Source organism: Falco rusticolus, chromosome 19 (genome assembly GCF_015220075.1).
Source record: "Falco rusticolus isolate bFalRus1 chromosome 19, bFalRus1.pri, whole genome shotgun sequence".
Taxonomy (NCBI): Eukaryota; Metazoa; Chordata; class Aves; order Falconiformes; family Falconidae; genus Falco; species Falco rusticolus.
In genome coordinates this window covers 262,896-281,729 of record NC_051205.1, presented here as the reverse complement: position 1 = coordinate 281,729, position 18,834 = coordinate 262,896, and the positions used below count along the sequence as shown (strand labels likewise).

The 18,834-nt window shown below is 67.4% G+C and overlaps 3 protein-coding genes across 3 annotated transcripts in view; all 3 read left to right on the top strand.

Annotated features, from left to right (window-relative positions):
* LOC119159206 (sodium/potassium-transporting ATPase subunit alpha-2-like) overlaps positions 1-6,271 on the top strand; it is an 8,842-nt gene extending 2,571 nt beyond the window's left edge. Inside the window, 17 exon segments of the mRNA XM_037411825.1 lie at positions 82-112; positions 193-461; positions 665-863; positions 1,121-1,230; positions 1,345-1,479; positions 1,563-1,752; positions 2,291-2,466; positions 2,589-2,725; positions 2,800-2,950; positions 3,353-3,521; positions 3,605-3,759; positions 3,841-3,964; positions 4,444-4,589; positions 5,061-5,191; positions 5,272-5,373; positions 5,450-5,541; positions 6,068-6,271. Coding sequence (XP_037267722.1) covers positions 82-112; positions 193-461; positions 665-863; positions 1,121-1,230; positions 1,345-1,479; positions 1,563-1,752; positions 2,291-2,466; positions 2,589-2,725; positions 2,800-2,950; positions 3,353-3,521; positions 3,605-3,759; positions 3,841-3,964; positions 4,444-4,589; positions 5,061-5,191; positions 5,272-5,373; positions 5,450-5,541; positions 6,068-6,096 — 2,346 coding nt within the window. The 3' untranslated portion in view covers positions 6,097-6,271.
* Positions 6,272-8,099: 1,828 nt separating this feature from the next.
* CASQ1 (calsequestrin 1) lies at positions 8,100-12,885 on the top strand. Its single transcript, XM_037371222.1, has 11 exons — positions 8,100-8,339; positions 9,095-9,179; positions 9,505-9,605; positions 9,837-9,948; positions 10,496-10,569; positions 10,651-10,781; positions 11,736-11,781; positions 11,910-11,964; positions 12,052-12,152; positions 12,258-12,332; positions 12,541-12,885. Exons 1-11 carry the CDS (start codon positions 8,100-8,102, stop codon positions 12,697-12,699), a joined length of 1,179 nt encoding a protein of 392 aa, XP_037227119.1. The 3' UTR covers positions 12,700-12,885.
* Positions 12,886-13,534: 649 nt separating this feature from the next.
* Positions 13,535-17,657, top strand: PEA15 (proliferation and apoptosis adaptor protein 15). The gene is made up of 4 exons (XM_037411912.1): positions 13,535-13,629; positions 16,432-16,605; positions 17,203-17,358; positions 17,472-17,657. Exons 2-4 carry the CDS (start codon positions 16,434-16,436, stop codon positions 17,534-17,536), a joined length of 393 nt encoding a protein of 130 aa, XP_037267809.1. The 5' UTR covers positions 13,535-13,629; positions 16,432-16,433; the 3' UTR covers positions 17,537-17,657.
* The last annotated feature ends 1,177 nt before the right edge of the window (positions 17,658-18,834 follow it).

Genomic DNA, 18,834 nt, shown 5'->3' with positions numbered 1-18,834 from the left:
CAACTCGTCGCTGACGGGGGAGTCAGAGCCACAGACTCGCTCACCCAGTTCACCCATGAGAACCCGCTGGAGACCCGCAACATCTGCTTCTTCTCCACCAACTGCGTAGAAGGTGGGTCAGCGGGGGGTCCCTGCCCATGCCGGGGGTCCCTGGTGCCCCCTGGGGCTGCATCACCCTCCCTGTCCTGCCAGGCACCGCCCGTGGCATCGTCATCTCCACGGGGGACCGGACAGTGATGGGGCGCATCGCCTCGCTGGCCTCGGGGCTGGAGGTGGGGCGCACGCCCATCGCCATGGAGATCGAGCACTTCATCCGCCTCATCACTGGTGTTGCCGTCTTCCTCGGCCTCTCCTTCTTCATCCTCTCCCTCATCCTGGGCTACACCTGGCTGGAGGCCGTCATCTTTCTCATCGGCATCATTGTGGCTAATGTCCCTGAGGGGCTGCTGGCCACTGTCACTGTAAGGGCCACCAGGGGAGCAAAAGGGGTGGCATGGGGTGTGTGTGTGGGGCACTGGTTTCACTGGGAGGGAGGTGGTGAGCACTGGTTCTGCTGGGCCGATGCTGGTGCACCCAGCCATGTGTGGTGCCTGGTGCTTGCTGACACCTGTGGGTGCCCTCTGAGTGCCGTGGGTGCCCACTGAGCCCGGCGGTGCCCCCCCAGGTGTGCCTGACGCTGACGGCCAAACGCATGGCACGGAAGAACTGCCTGGTGAAGAACCTGGAGGCGGTGGAGACGCTGGGCTCCACCTCCACCATCTGCTCTGACAAGACCGGGACCCTCACCCAGAACCGCATGACCGTCGCCCACATGTGGTTTGACAACCAGATCCACGAGGCTGACACCACTGAGGACCAGTCGGGTGGGTGACCGGCACCCTGACCGCCGGCACTCTGACCCCCTGAGCACCCCGACCCCAGGAGCACCCCCTTTTCTTACCCCTGCACCCAGATGTCACTGCCCTGGCACCCCTTTCCCCTGGGCACCCCCTTTGCCTTCAGCACCCCCTTCCCAGGGCACCTCCTTCCTTGGATCCCCAGGGCCCCTTGGGAGCACAGGAGGTGTCCCCAGAAAAGATGAGGGGGCCCAGCACAGCTGATGGGGCCGGGTGTCCCGCAGGTGCCACCTTTGACAAGCGCTCGCCCACGTGGGCAGCACTGGCACGCATCGCTGGGCTCTGCAACCGCGCCGTCTTCAAGCCGGGCCAGGAAAACATCTCCATTTCCAAGGTAGGTGATGCTGATCCCCCAGAACACCCTGAATCCTGCTGAGAGCCAGGGTGGTGCCCACCCTGGTGCCCCCCTTGGCACCGGCATCACTCTGAGCATCCCTCCTCACACCAGCGGGACACGGCAGGCGATGCCTCGGAGTCAGCGCTGCTGAAGTGCATCCAGCTTTCCTGCGGCTCTGTGAAGAAGATGCGGGACAAGAACCCCAAAGTCACCGAGATCCCTTTCAACTCCACCAACAAGTACCAGGTTTGCCAGGCTGCTGGTGGTGGTGGCGACCCCGGGGCAGTGGTCAGTGCCGCCTGGTGCCAGTGTGCCCGCCGTGCCTGCAGCTCTCCATCCACGAGCGGGAGGAGGATCCCCAGGGGTACCTGCTGGTGATGAAGGGGGCCCCCGAGCGCATCCTGGACCGGTGCTCCCGCATCCTGATGCAGGGCCAGGAGGTGCCACTGGACCAGGAGATGCGAGAGGCTTTCCAGAACGCCTACCTGGAGCTGGGGGGGCTAGGCGAGCGGGTGCTGGGTGAGGACGGGGGGGTGCAGGGAATGGGGCAGGGGTGGGCACTTGGGGGCACAAGTGCATGGTGGGCATGGGGTGGAGGCACATGGGGGCACAGGGAGGGGTGATGGATGCAGGGGGTGGGGTGGGAGATGTGACGGAAAGGGGATGTGAAGGGTGTGCGAACAAAGGGACATGGGGACACGGCCCTGCAGAGGACAGGGACATGGCAGGGGTGTGGGCATAGGGACACGGGTGCGGGATGATAGAATGTGGGGACACAGACATCATGGAGGGACAGGACACGCAGAGGCTGGGGGACGTGAGGCATGGAGACCACAGGGTGGGACCATGGGGACACAGGGGACATGGGAGGCATGGAATGGGGTCACCGGTGAAGGGGACAGGGGAGGGGGATGAGCGCTGGGGGGATGTGGGGGGGGCACAAGGGATGGGGGGGCAAAGATGGCACCGGGGGGTCGTGGCGAGGATGAGGGGAATCGGGTGAGGGAAGGGGATGCCCGTGGGTGCCCGCACCTTGTCATGTGCCGGCGACCGCCAGGTTTCTGCCACCTCTACCTGCCCCCGGACAAGTTCCCCCGTGGGTTCAGGTTTGACGCCGATGAGGTCAACTTCCCCACCAGCAATCTCTGCTTCGTGGGCCTGATGTCCATGATCGACCCGCCCCGTGCTGCTGTCCCCGATGCTGTCGGCAAGTGCCGCAGCGCCGGCATCAAGGTGGGACCCCCAGCCCCCAGCTCCCCCAGCACCAAGGTCAGACCTCCCGTGCCCCCTCTGACCCCTGCTAAGCTCTCCCCTGAGCAGGGGTCATCCCTCTGTATATGTGCCCCCCCCACAAGGTGATCATGGTGACGGGGGACCACCCCATCACGGCCAAGGCCATTGCCAAGGGGGTGGGCATCATCTCGGAGGGCAACGAGACAGTGGAGGACATCGCTGCTCGCCTCAACATCCCCGTCAGCCAGGTCAACCCCCGGTAAGTGCCGGTGCTGGGCGGGGGTGGGGTCCCGGGGGGGTCCAGTGGCCCCTGCTGAGGCTGCGGTGCGGCAGGGAGGCGAAGGCTTGTGTGGTGCATGGCTCCGACCTGAAGGACATGACATCGGAGCAGCTGGATGAGATCCTGAAGAACCACACCGAGATCGTCTTCGCCCGCACGTCCCCCCAGCAGAAACTCATCATTGTGGAGGGCTGCCAGCGCCAGGTGTCCCTGTCCCTGTCCCCGTGTCCCCTGCTGCCCCTGTGCCCCATGGTGTCCCCTTCCCTGTGCTTCCCCATGCCCTGTCCCCACCCCTTGTGGTGCCCACAGCCCTGTGCCTTGTCCCCTTCCCTGTGCCCCGTGGTGTCCCTTTCCCTCTACCCCAAGGTACCCTGCTGTCCCCATGCACCGTGGTGTCGCCATCCACACTCACCATGGTACCACCACCCCTGTGCCCCATTGTGTCCCCGTCCCTGTGCCCCACAGTGCTGCCATCCCCGTGCCTTGCAGTGTCCCCATGCTCTGTGGTGCCCCATCCCTGTGCCCCATGGTGTCCCCATGCCCCACAACACCCCCCTCCCCATGCCCTGTCCCCGTTCCTGCAGTGCCTGACCCCCCCATCCCCAGGGTGCCATCGTGGCAGTGACAGGGGACGGGGTGAACGACTCCCCCGCACTGAAGAAGGCCGACATCGGCATTGCCATGGGCATTGCTGGCTCTGACGTCTCCAAGCAGGCAGCCGACATGATCCTCCTCGATGACAATTTTGCCTCCATCGTCACTGGCGTGGAGGAAGGTCAGTGCTGGCCCCTCCGTTGCCCTCCAACCCCCAGACAGGTGCCCCCCGTCCCCGTCACCCACCGCCCCCCATCCCCACAGGGCGCCTGATCTTTGACAACCTGAAGAAGTCCATCGCCTACACCCTGACCAGCAACATCCCCGAGATCACCCCCTTCCTCCTCTTCATTATCGCCAACATCCCCCTGCCCCTGGGCACCGTCACCATCCTCTGCATCGACCTGGGCACCGACATGGTGAGCATGGGGGGACAGCAGGGGGTGATGGGTTTGGGGGTGGGGGGGTGACAGTGGCTGACAGCCCTCCCCACCACCCAGGTGCCCGCCATCTCCCTGGCGTACGAGGCAGCCGAGAGCGACATCATGAAGCGCCAGCCCAGGAACCCCCGGACCGACAAGCTGGTGAACGAGCGGCTCATCAGCATGGCCTACGGGCAGATCGGTGAGGAGGGGGATGCCAGGCTCCCCTGGGTGGCCGTGGGGGCAACGGGTGCCCCTAGGACCCACCGGTGACAACAGGCACTCACTAGAAACACCAGGGGACATGCCCCCAGCTGGCACCGTGGCCACTGGGTGACACCAGGGCTCCCAGTGGCACGCCAGGGCACCCACTGGGGCACCCACTAGTGACACTGGAGGAGCCCATCTCTGATCCCAGGGGTGCCGGTCCTGCTGGTGACAGTCCCTGCTCTGGGGGTGCTGATCCTGGGATGTGGATCCCTGAGCCTGGGGTGCTGATCCCTGCTCTGAGGGTGCCCATGCTGACTGTAGGGGTCCCAGTCCCCGATCCCAGGGTGCTGATCTGTGATCCCCGATCCTGGGGGTGCTGATCCCCAATTCTGGGGTGCCAGTTGGCAATCCCGGGATGCCGATCCTGGATCCAGAGTGCCGGTTGGTGATCCTGGGGTGCTGATCTCACAGGGATGATCCAGGCACTGGGTGGTTTCTTCACCTACTTTGTGATCCTGGCGGAGAATGGGTTCCTTCCTGGCACGCTGGTGGGCATCCGCCTGGCCTGGGACGACCGCTCTACCAATGACCTGGAGGACTCCTACGGCCAGGAGTGGGTGAGTGGGCCCCTTGCACGCCCCTTGCACGCTCTTCGCACGCCCACCCGGCTCTGCTTTGCAGAGCCTGCAGAGTGGCTGCGCGTGTGCAAACCTACGCCTCAGCTCGTGCAAAGGCTTGGCAGGAGTGTGCATGTGTGTACACACGTGTCTGTGGCGTGTTTGCGGCGTGTTTGCACGTGCCCTCACAGCCCTCTCTGACTGTGCATCCCTGTGCGCTCCTGTTAGTGCACCTGCCTTTGCACGGCTGTTGCTTGTGTGCACGCGCTCGCACGCACTTGGCAAGTGTGCCCTCCCGTGCTTGTGCTCGTGCAGAGCCCTTGCACACACATCCTTCTGCACATCCCCCTTACACACCGTTCGTGCCCCTGCCCCCACATGGTGTGTGTTCACATGTGCCCTCCCACGTGCCAGCGTGCACTGGGGGGCACGTGCGGCTGCGCTGAGGCTGTGCCCCCCCCCCCCCCCCAGACCTATGAGCAGCGGAAGGTGGTGGAGTTCACCTGCCACACCGCCTTCTTCGCCAGCATCGTGGTGGTGCAATGGGCCGACCTCATCATCTGCAAGACCCGCCGCAACTCTGTCTTCCAGCAGGGCATGAAGTGGGTGCCCCCTCGTGCCCCCCCCAGCACCCATGGGTGCTCCCTGCCCCCTGCCTTGCACCCACGCAGCTTTCCCACAGGAACAAGATCCTGATCTTCGGGTTGCTGGAGGAGACGGCGCTGGCGGCGTTCCTCTCCTACTGCCCCGGCATGGGGGTGGCCCTGCGCATGTACCCCCTCAAGTGAGTCGGTGGGGGGTACCCTGGCCCTGCCCCCCCCGCCATGGGTGCCCCCCTCACTAACGCTGCCCACCCACAGGGTCACCTGGTGGTTCTGCGCCTTCCCCTACAGCCTCCTCATCTTCGCTTACGATGAGGTGCGCAAGCTCATCCTGCGCCGCTACCCCGGCGGTGAGTGAGACCCCCCCCACCAGCAAACACCCCCCCGGATGTTTTTCCCCCCAGGATGGGCATTGCTCTCCCCCTGAAGCCCCCCAGTATGGGCTTTGCCTCCCCTAAATCCCCCCTTTTTGAACACGCCAAAGTCATCACAGCCCCCCTGCAAGTGGTCACTGTCCCCCCGCAACTAGCACAGCCCCTTGAGTCCTCCCTCTGGCCCCCTCTGCCCGCCCACCCTCCCCTCCCAGAGCAGGGGCTGCCCCCAAAACCACCCTCTGGGCTGGGGCACCGGCACCCCTGGGGGCTGGGGGGAGACCCAGGGAAGGGGGGGGGGGCACCCAAGAGGCATGCAGAGCCCCCACAGGGGTTGGGGGGCACCCAGGGAAGTGGGAAGCCCCCATGGGAGAAAGGGATACCTAGGAGATGCGGGAGGCACCCAAGAGGGGTGGGAAGCATGCAGGGGGTGGGGGGGACACCCAGGGGGTGGGGGCACCCCCATCTCGCTTTCCTCCCCCCACCAACGCCTCCCTTCTTGCAGGCTGGGTGGAGAAGGAGACCTACTACTAGACGGCCGCATGGTCCCCCGACCCCCCTCACCCCAGTCCTGCACCCCCTGTACTAACCCCGGGGGCTGACGCTGCTGGGCATGGCAGGGGGGAGCCAGGAGTGTGGGAGGGGCACCCACTGCCCACCCCCCCCACCCCCCCGGGGCACGCAGACACCCCCCACCATCTTCAGAGCAATAAAACGGTTTAACCCCGTTGTGCTGTTGTCTGTACGGCGGGGGGGGGGGGGGAGCACTGTGGCGGGGCGTGGGGACCAAGGTGGGGACAGGATGAGGGGCACAGGGGGAGGGATGGAGCCTGGCTTCCCTGCCCTGTCTCCATGTCCCCCATGTCCTCTGGGGTCCCTCAGTACCCCATGTCCCTCCCTTGTTACCCAATGCCCCCCCCATGATTCCCCCTTGTCACACACACCCCCCCCGATGCTCTCATGTCCCTACGTCTGCAAGCGTAGGGGTGCCTGCCGCCCCCCCCACCCCATGCCCACCCACCCCCCCAGTGCAAGGCACATCCTCCTGGGTCCCCGTGGCGGGGGGCTGGGGGTGCCCCGGCCCTGCTGAGTCAGCAGTGGGGGGCAGGGCGCGGGGTCCGGCCGCTCGGGTTTCGCCGACGGTTTCGGTGTCACTGGGGGATTAAAGCAGAGGAGTCAGGGTCACCCGAAACCAAACCGGGGCTGGGGACAGGGACACCCCCTGTGCCCTCTGGCACCCCTGTTGTGAGGGTCCCAGGCACGCTGTAACCCCAGCGTAGGGGTCCTGGGCACCCCAATTCCCGGCACACAGGAGTCCTGGGCACCCATGGCCGTGAGAATGGGGGTCCCGGGCACCCACAGCCCTGAGTACGGGGAGTCCCGGGCACCCACTGCCCTGGGGGTGCTGGCTCCCGTGGCTTCTTGGCTTGAGGGGAGAAGCCCCCCATCCTTGGGGGTGGCCATGAGTGGTCTGGTCCCCCCAGCCCGGGGGGGATCCACTTCCCAGTGGTCAGCAGAGCGGGTGGTCACCTAATCCCAGGGGATGGAGGTGACAAAATACCGCGTGTCCCCCTCCCTGACTGAGCCAGGCAGCTGGGGGCTGGGGAGCTGGGGGGGTCCCCGCCGACACCAGCCCACAGCTGGGCCCCCTCGGCCCTGGGCTGGGGGGCTGTGTGCCCAGCCCCCCATCCTGGTGCCCACTGGGCCAGCTTTGCTGTGCCCCTGTCCCCAGCTGGGGGTCTCGGGGAGATGGGGACCCCAAGGCTGGTGTGAGAACTGGCCACCCGGGGGCCCCCAGCACCCACTGGGGACTGACCCCCCCAGGCCCCCCATCCCTGTGGTGTCCCCGGGGCCCAGCGCTGGTGACCCCAGCCTCGGCTCCTTATTTTTAGCTCCTGGCCCCCCCCTGCCCTGCCGGCTCCTCTTTCCTTGCTTAATATAGAGCTGGAGCGGGGGCTGGCGGGGGGGGTGGGGAATGGGGCTGAGCCCCCCTCTGCCGGGGAGAGGGGGATGGAATGGGGGGGGTGCAGGGGTGGTCAGGGCCCTTCTGTCCCCTCTTTGTGCCTTCGGCCACTTTGGGGCTGGGAGGGGGCCGTGTCTGTGTGTCCCTGGCTGTGTCTGTCTGTCCCCTCCTGGCAGGGTTGGAAGGGGCCGTGTCTGTCCATGTGTTCCCCCCCCCGGGGGCCGTGTCAGTCTGTCCTCCCCGGGTCCGGGCAGGGGCTGTGTGTCCAGGGGCAGCTGGTGCCAGCCAGGCTCTGTCTGTCCATCTGTCCGTCCCCCATCCAGACGGGAAGCGTCATCTGGCTCTCCCCCTCCGGCCGCTGTCCATCCCAGGGGCTGGCCGTCCGTCCGTCCGTCCGTCCCCTGGTGCTGTCTGTCCGCTCCCTGCCTGTGTGTCCATCATCCGTGAGTCCCATCCCCGTCGGTCTGTCTGTCCATCCCGCCCTGCAGGTCCGTGTCTGTCCGTGGGTCCCGTCCACCCACTCACAGCCTCGTCCGTGTGTTCGTCCCCATCCGTGGCTCTGCCTGGTGACCCCATGGGGGCCTGGGGGTGGGTGCTGGTGCTGCTGGTGCTGGGGGCTGGGGGGCCGGGGGGGGCCGGGGAGGGTCTGGACTTCCCCACCTACGACGGCCTGGACCGGGTGTTGCCCGTCACCCTGAAGAACTACAAGGCGATGCTGAAGCAGTTCCCGGTGCTGGCCCTGTTCCACCATGGCCCCGGGCAGGGTGGCCGGGCCGCCCAGCGCCACCGCGAGATGGAGGAGCTCATCCTGGAGGTGGGCACGGGGCACGGGGGGCGGCAGGGGGACCCTGCGTGGCGCTGGGGACACTGCATGGACCAGGAGATGCTGGTGGGATGGGCAACTACACCCATATGGCAGTGGGGACACTGGTGGGGACCAGGGCATGATGGTGGGACAGGCACTGGCATTGGGGCGCCATCACCTATGTGGCACTGGGGACACTGGTGGGGACCAGGGAATGATGGTGGGGCAGGCACTGGCATTGGGGCGCCATCACCTACATGGCACTGGGGGTACTGGTGGGGAGCAGGGGACACCAGTGGGATCAGGGGACAGTGGTGCCACAGACAGCAGTGCTGAGGACACTGGTGGGGACTGGGGGACACTGGAAAGACAGGCACTGGCACTGGGGCACCAGCACCTGTGTGGCACTGGGGCCACTGTGGAGGGCAGGACAGCCTCACTGGGAGGAGACAGGGGCTGGGCGTAACAGGGCTTGGGGCACCCCCACTTATCTTTGCCCTCTCTGCACTTGGGCTGTGGGGAAGCAGCTCCTGCCCCCCCCCCCCCCCCCCCCCAAAATAGAGCCCAGCCTGCTGCCAGTGTAACCGGCTGTGGGGACCCGGCTGCAGGGCAGGGGGACACCTGCCTCCATGAGTGGGCACCGTGGGGGGAATGGATGGAGGGGGGGCGGGCAAAGCCATGCTGGGGACCTTGGGGAACCCTTGGCTGGGGGGGGACAGCACAGGGCTGGTGGCAGGGTGCCCACAGCACAGTGTCCCCCCCAGCTGGCAGCCCAGGTGCTGGAGGACAAGGGGGTGGGCTTTGGCCTCGTCGACTCTGAGAAGGATGCAGCTGTGGCCAAAAAGCTGGGTAAGGCTGACCTCCCCGCCCCGCCCCCCCCTCACTGAGACCCCTCAGGCACAGTGACAGCCCCCCTGATCCCCCTGCCTGGCACAGGTCCCCCCTGAATCCCCCACAATGAGGCACAAGGACACCCCTGGACCCCCCCACCTGGCACGGGGACCCCTGTATCCCCCAGCCTGAGACAGGGACCCCCCTGTGTCTCCAGCCAGCCACAGGAGCCCCAGGAACCCGAAACCAGGCATGGGACCCCCCCAGCTGCTCCCAGTCAGGCACAGGGTTCCACCAGGACCCCCAAATCTGGCACAAGCTGAGCCCCCCCATTCCCCCCCAGGCCTGACGGAGGAGGACAGCATCTACGTGTTCAAGGAAGACGAGGTGATCGAGTATGATGGGGAGCTGGCGGCGGACACACTGGTGGAGTTCCTGCTGGATGTAAGAGCTCCCTCCCCCTGCTCAGGAATCCCCATCTCCAACCACTGTGCACACCCACCCCCCACCCCCCACCCCACCGTGATATCTCAGGAGGGAACCCAGGCATCTGGGCCCCCAACCCTCCCTTTGCATGGCTAGGGAAGGACCTGGGTGTCCTGTCCCCCCCACCCCAGCTGTCTCTGAACAAGGGGGGTCCCTGGGGACCCCGGTGCTGCCCCCCTACTCCCCCAGGTGCTGGAGGACCCGGTGGAGTTCATTGAGGGCGACCACGAGCTCCAGGCCTTTGAGAACATTGAGGATGACCCCAAACTCATCGGCTACTTCAAGAACGAGGACTCAGAGCGTATGTGGGGCTGGGGCAGCCCCTCTGTATTTCTCCCGTGCCCCCCCCCCCCCCCCCCATCCTTCCTGTTTTCCCTGGCACCCCAGCCACAGCCCCAGTCCCAGTCCCCAACGCATTCTTCTAACCACCCATTTACTTATCCCTCCCTCCATCCTTCCCTTCTTCCATCTCTCAGTCCCTCCGTCCCTGCATCCCTCTGTCCTTCCTTCTGTCCATCCCTCCCTGCATCCCTCCATCCCTCCGTCTTTCCATCCTTGCATCCCTCTGTCCCTGCATCCCTCCATCCCTCCGTCTTTCCATCCCTCCATCCCTCCGTCCCTGCATCCCTCTGTCCATCTTTTTGTCCATCTGTCATTCCCTGCATCCCTCTGTCCATCCCTCTACGAGGGCACCAGGGACTGACTCTGGACATGTTTGGGATTTGCTGGTTCCTTCTGGAGCCGGAGCCACTGGATGGAGCTGGGCTGGGGGTGCTGGTGCTGGCATGGGCCCAGTACCCGGTGTCGGTACCTGATGCCGGTGCCAGGACCCATCCCTGCTCCCCCAGACTTCAAGGCTTTCGAGGAGGCGGCAGAGGAGTTTCACCCCTACATCTCCTTCTTCGCCACCTTCGACAGCAAGGTAGGGGCGAGGGTCCCAGGGGTGTGGGGTCACCTGGTGCCAGCACCCATGGGTGGCTCAGGGACCCCAGCCTCACCCCAGGTCGCCAAGAAGCTGACCCTGAAGCTGAACGAGATCGACTTCTACGAGCCCTTCATGGAGGAGCCACTGACCATCCCCGAGCGGCCCAACAGCAAGGAGGAGATCGTGGCATTCGTGGAGGAGCACAAGCGGTGGGGGCCCAGCACCCCCTGCCCTGCCTCGGTTTCCCCAGCGGGGGATGCTGGGGGGCTGGGGGGAGCTGGTTGCCATGGGGACGTGGTTGCCATGGGAGGTGGTTGCCATGGGGACACGGTTGTCATGGGAGCTGGTTGCCATGAGGAGCTGGTTGCCATGGGAGCTGGTTGCCATGGGGAAGTGGTTGCCATGGGCAGATGGCTGACAAGGGGGGATACTTGCCACAGGAGACCGTTGCCATGGGGAAGCGGCTGCCATGGCAAGGTGGTTGCCGGGGGGGGGTGGTTGCCAGGGGAGGTGGTTGCCATGGTAACGAGTTGCCATGGGGAGGTGACTGCCAGGTCAGCCGCAGCCTCAGGGATGGGGGATTCCCGGGGTGCAGGGCGGCCCCCCACTCCCCCCTATGCCCTCCCCTTGCCCTGGCAGCCCCCCTTCCCCAACACCACTTTGCTGGCGGTGGCCCCTGGGGTGACACGAGTTTACAAGGCCCCAGCAGCCGGGGGGGTTGGTTGGGGGTGCCTGCCCCTAGGGGTGTTGCCGGTGGGCTGTGGGGCAGCCATAGTCCCCCCCGGGGGCCGGGGGTCCCATGGGGGTGGGCAGGGCAGGGTTAAGGACTTGGCTCTGCCGGGATGTTCCCGCAGCCTTAATCCCCCCCCCCGGATCAACCTGCCCCCCCGCCGCGGCCTCAATCCCTGGGAGATGGGGGGACCCTCCACGGCCCCCCCGACGTGCCAGCAGTGTCGGGGGGGGGAACTCAGCCCCGGCCCTGTGCCCACCCACCCAGGGCCAGCCCCCCCTGTTCTGCCTCCAGGTGCTGCACCCCTGTCTGAGCAGCCCCCCCCAGCCGCACAGCAGAGCTCGGGGAGGGTGGGGGGGTGTGTGTGGGGGGGTGGCCAGCTCTGGGGAGGTGGGTCTGGGGATGCCCTTCACCACGACCCCCCATCTCACAGGGCCACTCTGCGCAAACTCAAACCCAAGAGCATGTATGAGACCTGGGTGAGTGCATGGGAAGAGGCACAGAGGGGTTCTGCCCCCCACATTGCCTCGACCACCCCTCAGGGAGCCCCCCACCCTGGGGTCCCACCCCCCCCCCCCACTGGTGACACCGATCTGTGTCCCCCAAGGAGGATGACATGGATGGGATCCACATTGTGGCCTTCGCAGAGGAGGATGATCCGGGTGAGGGAGGGGGCCAGCAGAGCTGGGGGTGTGTCAGGGGGTCCACGGGGGGTCCCAGCACGCCTCACCCTGCCCCATCCTGCCCAGATGGGTTTGAGTTCCTGGAGATCCTGAAGGATGTGGCCCGAGACAACACGGAGAACCCTGACCTCAGCATCCTCTGGATCGACCCGGAGGATTTCCCACTGGTACCGCTGCCCCCCCCCCCCCCCCGGGGGGCACACACCCCACCACGACGCCCCTGTCACTGTTGGGTGGGCCTGGGAGCGCTGACCCATGTTCCCCCCCACCAGCTCATCCCTTACTGGGAGAAAACCTTCAACATCGACCTGTCCAGGCCCCAGATTGGGGTGGTCAACGTTACTGACGTGAGTGTCCCCCCCGGAGCCCCCCACGGGGGCTGAGTACCGATGGGCTCATCACACGGGTGGGCCTCAACAGCAGCCCCTGGGAGGAGGGGTCCCAGCCTGTCTGGTCCCCTGGGGGTCCCACACCTCAGGGCCGGGAGTCCCCTGCCCCCTCCCAGGCAGGTGCCCCCCTCAGCCTGTCCCCCAGCCCCCATGCCGGTGTCCCTAGGCTGACAGCGTGTGGCTGGAGATGGTGGACGAGGACGACCTGCCCGGCATGGAGGAGCTGGAGGAGTGGATCGAGGACGTGCTGGCAGGAGAGATCAACACTGAGGACGACAATGACGACAATGACGAGGACGATGATGACGATGACGACGACGACTAGGCCTGGTGCTGGGCCTCCACTCCAGTCCCATCCCTGTGCAAGCCATTAAAGTCCCCGGAGAGCCAGGCTGTGTCACTGGGGGGGACGACACAGGGAGGCTGGAGATGCTCCAGGCACAGGCAAGATCCCCGTGTGAGATCCCTCATGCAAGATTTGCTCTTGTCACCCTCCCCGTACACAATCCGCCATGAAGCATCTGGAGGGATCAATGCCTAAAAGCGCCCCCCCCCCCCCCCCCCCCGGGAAACCCCCCATGTGAGATCTGGGGAATCTCCCGGTTTGAATCTCCCCTGTGGAAAGCCCTGTGCAGGATCTCCCCAGCTCGAGACCCCTCCCCATGCTGCAAGCCCCGTCCCACATGAGCTCCCCTAGGAGATCCCCCGTGTCTGATCTCCACCGTGAGATCCCTGTGCGCTCTGTGCTGGAGAGATCACCCGTGCCAGATCCCCCATGTGAGATCCCCCATGTGAGATCCCCGTGCAAGATTCCCCCATGCAAGATCCCCATGCAAGATCCCCGTGTGAGATCCTGTGCCACGCGCCGGAGGGGAATTTCCCCGGAGCTTCCTGGGAGGGGACAGTGACACACACGGAGGACTTGGACACTCGTGGGTGCCCCCCCCACCGCGGCTCTTCCCTGGGGCGGCGGCCAGGTGTCCCTGGGGGGGACCCCAAAGAGACGGGGGGGGGACACAGGGGACCCCGCCCTCCGGGACGGTGCGTGGGTGCCCCCCACGGGTGTCCGCGCCGGCCCTCGCCCACCCACGGTCCTCGCAGGGCGGAGCCTCCCGCCCCGGCCCCGCCCCGCCCCCCGCCCCGCTAAGTCCCGCCCCCCGCCACACGCCCCGCCCCGCTGCTCAGAGCGGCAGCGCCGAGACACCGAGCGGTCGCACCGGCACAGCCACCGCCACCGGCACCGCCCCGCCGGCCGGTAAGTGTGGGGCTGCGCGGGGAACGGAGCCCCGACCGACCACCGGCACCGGCACTGGCACCGGATGGAGGCGGCCGCCTCCATCCGGTGCCGGTGGTCGGTTCCTTCAGCCGGGCAGGGGGCCGCGGTGGTAGATCCCTCCCCGGTCCTAAATACATCCCCCCCGGTAATACACCCCCTCCCCCCCCCCCTCCGGTAGAGGCCTCTGCCTATGATGCCCCTCCTCCGGCACATCCCGCCGCGGCCAGGAAGGGGTTAACGGTCCCGGTGTTACCGGCGGTGCCACGACCACCACCCCCCCAAAACCCGACCGGTGCCGCCCCCTCCCCCCCCCCCCGGTGCCGCCCGCCCCTTCCACTTCCCCTTTCGCTCTCCTGGGGGGGCCCGAACCCGTGACCCGCGGAGGAGGGGGAGGCTGGGCCCGCCGGTCCACGCGTTTCCACCCGGTCCCGGTCCCCACCCGGTCCCGGTGCCCCTTCCCCACCCGCTCCCCGCGGTGCCAGCGGGTCCCCCATCCCCACCCGAGACCCGCCGTGTCCCCCGTGGCTGCCACCGGGTCCCCATGGGGCACGGGGTCCCCCCACCCGTGCCGCGTCCTCACGGTGCCGCCCAGTGCTCCTAGTGCCGCCCAGTACCAGCGGAGCACCGCGATGCCACCCATTTCCCGGGACAGGGTGTCGTCCGCCCCCCCCTCCCCCCCGCGGGTGGGTGCCCTGGGGAGGGGTGTGTGCGCGCGCGTGGCCGGATCCCACAGGGACACGAGTGGGAAGGGGCGCGTGAGGGTGGTCACGCGCCCCGGGGCCAGGCTGGGCCCCACTGGGCCGAAACTGGGGCCAAACTGGGCCGTGGCGGCGACGGAGCCGCCTCTTCCGCCCCGCGGCCCCGGGATGGGGAGGGCTGGGGAGGGGGGGCCACGACTCATCGTCCCCCACCCCCACCGCATTCCGGCCCACGGAGCTGCCGCACGGCCCCGCGTGGGGAGCCTTTGGCGCGGGAGGGGCGGTAGACACGCACCCAGATGTGCCCCAGATGTGGGATGCGCGGCCCCGGGGATGCTGCTCCGGCCGTGGGCAGGGAAGGCCCCCCCGGCACACGGGTGGCCCCCCCGGGACAGGGTGGTCACCCCGGGGCGGGATGCTGCTGCTGCCCACGCCGCAGGATGGTGCCTCTGGGCACGGGGGGGGGGTCCCACGCAGCAGTGGGGTGCCGACGGGGCGGTGTCCGCGGGGCCGCTCCGTGTCCGTTGGGGCCAGGGTCGTGACTCGGTTTCCCGGGGGGGGGCCGGGGGCGGCTGCGCGGCTCCCCGCGCCACAGAGGCCCCTTGTGCCCCGGGCTGCGGGGGGCGGGGCGGGGGGGTCCCTTCTTCCTGTCCCGAGATCACCACCCACCCCAAAATCACGGTGGGGGGGCAGTGATCGGAGGAGCCCCCCCGCTGCCCCCCCCCCCCCCCCCCCACCCCGCACCTGGCCGGAGCGGGGGAGACAAAGGCGGGAAGGAACAGACCCACCCGTGTCCTGCCCCCCCCGCCCCTGTCCTGGTCCCCCCCGCGGCGGGATTACGCGCCCCCCCCAGCGCCCCCCGCCTGCTCTTGTGAATGGGCCCCGTGGGGCCACGCCCCTCGTGCATATTCATGAGGCGCTTTGCATGGGAAGCGTGAATGAGGGGGGTCGGGGTGGGTCCTGGTCATCCGCCTCCGGGGGGCGTTGGGGGACCCAGGAGTCCGGGGCTGGGAACGGGCAGAGGGCCACGGCGGGGGTTGGGGGGGGTCCCTGCCCCCATCCCCCCCCCCCCCCCCCCCCCCCCCCGCCCCCCTGCCCGGAAGGACCCAGGCGTCCGGGCCAAGGGCTGAGTCATCGGCTGCCTTAAAGGGGCCGGACGGGGCTGGGACACGCGTGTGCGCCGTGGGGGGGCACGCGGGAGCGTGTGAGTGTGACTCTGTGTGTGCGCGTGTGAGTGTGTGACCGTGTGTGGATGTGGGCGCACGTGTGGGCGCACGTGTGGGTGCGGGTGCAGGGTGGGGGTGGGCGCCTGCGTGGGCAGGTGTCTGCGTGGGGGGGGGGTGTGTGTTTACGAGCGTGCGTGGGGGTGTGTGTGTGTGCAGGGTGCGCATGTGTGCACGTGCCGGGGGTGAGCAGCCTGGTGGGTGGCGGCGTGTCTGTGTGTCCCCCCCGCCCCCGTGCCTGTGTGGCCCCGTGTGGGGTGCCCAGCTCCGACCCCCCCAGCACCCATGGGTGCTGCCACCAGGGAGGGACGTGGGGCAGCTGGATGCTGTGATCGCCCCAGCGGCTGCATCCCTGGGGTGGCAGCGGTCACCATGGTAACTGAGGAGCAACAGGAGATGGGGGACAGGGCGTGACCCCCCACCCCTCCCTTCCCCACCCGGAGCTGGGGGACCCCCACCCCAGGGTGCCACTGCAAGGTTGTGTGCGAGGGGGGGCTGTGCTGGGCCAAGGGGGTCAGACCGTGCGGGGGGGGGGGGTCAGTGCCAGGGCAGGGTGCATGTGAGAGGGGGGGCACTGCCAAGCCAGGCTGCGTGTGCCAGCAGCGCTGTGCAGTGCCGGGGGGGGAAGGCTGTGCAAGGCCAGGGTGTTTGTGCGAGGCCCCCCCCCTCAGGGGGGGGCCACATGCAGCAGAGCAGCCGCCGCCAGCGGACGGCAGGTCCCGCCGTCCCCAGTCCCTGTCACATCCCGTGAGCGTCACATGAGTCACGGGCCAGCGGAGCCCGGCTGGCGCCTGGGGGGGGGGGGGGGGGGGGGAGGCAGCGGCTGAGGCTGGCCAGCTCGTGACACGGGTGGTGCCCAGCCATGGCCGAGTACCGCAGCTTGCTGGAGGAGCTGGCCCAGAACATCACGGCCGAGGACCTGGAGCAGCTGAAGTCAGCCTGCAAGGAGGACATCCCCAGTGAGGAGAGCGAGGCCATCGCCACCAGCCACCACTGGTTCGCCTTCCTTGAGAAGCACAGCAAACTGGACAGAGGTGAGACGCCCCCCAGGTGGCCCTGCACCCCCCCATCCTTGTCCCTGGCCCTCCCCTGGTCCCCAGCCCCGGCCGCTGGCCTGATCCTGGTCTGTCCCCTGGTGCGGTCCCCATCCTGATCCCTGTTGCCGTCCCTGTCCCCTCTTCTGGTCTCTGGCTCTGTCACCTGTCCCCTGGGGTGGAGACACCATCCTTGTGCCCTGGTCCCTGTCCCCTGTCCTGGTCCCCATCCCAGTCCGTGACCTCCCCAGCCCTGGCCCTCCCCTCTTCCCCATCCTGGTCCCCATCCCAGTCCCTTACACTGCTTGCCCTGGTCCCCCTCCCTGTCCCCATCCCGGTCCCTGTCCCCACTCCTCATCTCTGTCACCTGCTGCTGGCCTGGCTCCTGGTCCCTGTCCCCTGCCTTGGTCCCCACCCTGGTTCCTCTCATGTGCCCCAGTTTCCATCCCAGCGCTTGTTCCTGTCCTTTGTCCCCTCTTCCAGTCCCCAGGGATTGTCATCCCTGTCCCCCCACTCCCACCCTCTGTCCTGGTCTCTCCCAGTCCCTGTGCCCCCCACCCCCGTCCTCGGGTCCAGCACGTGTCCCCGTCCCCGCAGACAACCTGTCCTACATCGAGCACATCTTTGAGATCTCGCGCCGCCCCGACCTGCTGACCATGGTGGTGCAGTACCGCACCCAGGTCCTCAAGATCTCCGAGGAGGACGAGGTGGACACCAAGCTCACCCGCATCCCCAGCGCCAAGAAGTACAAGGGTGAGCACCCCCCGCCCCGGGGCAGGGCCAGTGTCCCTCTGGCTGGGGGAGGGGACACAGGGAGAGGCCCCGCTGACCCCCGCCCCACTGACCCCCGCCCCGTGTCTTGGCAGACATCATCCGGCAGCCCTCAGAAGAGGAGATCATCAAATTGGCCCCCCCACCCAAGAAAGCCTGAGGAGGGGTGAGGAGGAGGAGGAGGAAGGCTGTGTCCCCCCATCCCCGTCCCCCGTCCCCCTGCCACCTCTCCGGCCCCTGGGGCGCGGGCAGGTGGGGGGGGGCCAGCATGGTCACTAACAAAGTCTTAATGCCCCCCCCCCCCCCGAGGCTGGGGCTGGGGGCTGGGGCGGCTCTGCGTGTGCGTGTGTGTGCACGTGTGAGTGTGCGTGTGTTTGGGGCAGGGGGGGCGCTTTGCTATTCCCAGGGACCCCCCACAAGCCCTCACTGGGAGGGGGGACAGCAGGAACAGGGGACCACCATCTCCCCACACCAGTTCAATTTGTGGCTGGGAAGGTGACAGGCACCGGGACCACCCCCCACCTCAGTGCTGGGGGGGGACAGGGCTGGGGACAGGGACCCAAGTGAGCGGCGCAGGGGGGTGCAGGGACGAAGGACAGGGCACGTCAGGAGGGAAGCGAGCAGCAGGGCTGAGCAGGGGGGGGTGTCTTTGCTGACCACCCCCCCCAGACAGGCTGGAAGATGGTGTGAGTTTGTCAGACCTCAGCCCCCGTGGAGGGTGGGGGCACATCTGCAGTGTCCCCCTCCCAGGGGCTGCGGTGGGTAGGGGGATAAGGAGGTGACATGGTTGGGGGGCAAGGCAGTGGGAGCCTCTGTGCAAGGTGGTGATGCTCAAGGGGGGGACCCCCGAACTCCCCAGGTATTGGGGAAATTTCTCTTGAAAGGGCTGCTCCCCCCCCAAATCCCCCACTTTAGTTGGTGGGGGCAGAACTGACAGTCCCCCAAAACCAGCCAGACTGATTTGGGGGGGGGGGGTGGGTGTATCCTTCCAGCCTCCCCCAGTGCCACACTGGGAGGGAGGGTGTACTGGACTGGGAAAACAGGCACAGCCCCCATTTAGTGTGTGTGTGGAGCGGGTAGGGGATGTCTTTGGGGTTCAGCTCTAGCTACTAACTGGGGGGGGGGGGGGAAGGGGCTAGCGAGGGGGGGCACTGGAGAGAGTATATGTTAATATATTTTATTTAATAAAAGCTAAAACCCGCAGAGCGCCTGTGTGCAGCCACCGGCTCTTGTGTGTGTGTCCCCTCCCCCCCCCGCCTTTTATTGTCTCCAGGCCTGGGACCACATTCATTTCCCCCCCCCCCCCCCCCAAAAAAAAAAACCCTGTGTTTTTTGTTGAAAAATGACTGTTTGGGACACCCCCCCCCCTCCAGTGAGCTCTTGAGAGGGGGGGAATGGGGACGGGTGACACAGTGTTGTCCCCCAGCCCCAGGGGGGGCCCCCCCGCTCCCTCTCCCC

Excerpts from the sequence above, each read along its gene's own strand:
- CASQ1 (XM_037371222.1), top strand. The coding sequence starts at position 8,100 with ATGGGGGCCTGGGGGTGGGTGCTGGTGCTGCTGGTGCTGGGGGCTGGG. Across the intron at positions 11,782-11,909 it reads AGAGCATGTATGAGACCTGG|GAGGATGACATGGATGGGAT; the intron begins GTGAGTGCATGG and ends GTGTCCCCCAAG. Across the intron at positions 12,153-12,257 it reads ACCCGGAGGATTTCCCACTG|CTCATCCCTTACTGGGAGAA; the intron begins GTACCGCTGCCC and ends CCCCCCCACCAG.
- PEA15 (XM_037411912.1), top strand. The coding sequence starts at position 16,434 with ATGGCCGAGTACCGCAGCTTGCTGGAGGAGCTGGCCCAGAACATCACG. Across the intron at positions 16,606-17,202 it reads GCACAGCAAACTGGACAGAG|ACAACCTGTCCTACATCGAG; the intron begins GTGAGACGCCCC and ends CCGTCCCCGCAG. Across the intron at positions 17,359-17,471 it reads CAGCGCCAAGAAGTACAAGG|ACATCATCCGGCAGCCCTCA; the intron begins GTGAGCACCCCC and ends GTGTCTTGGCAG.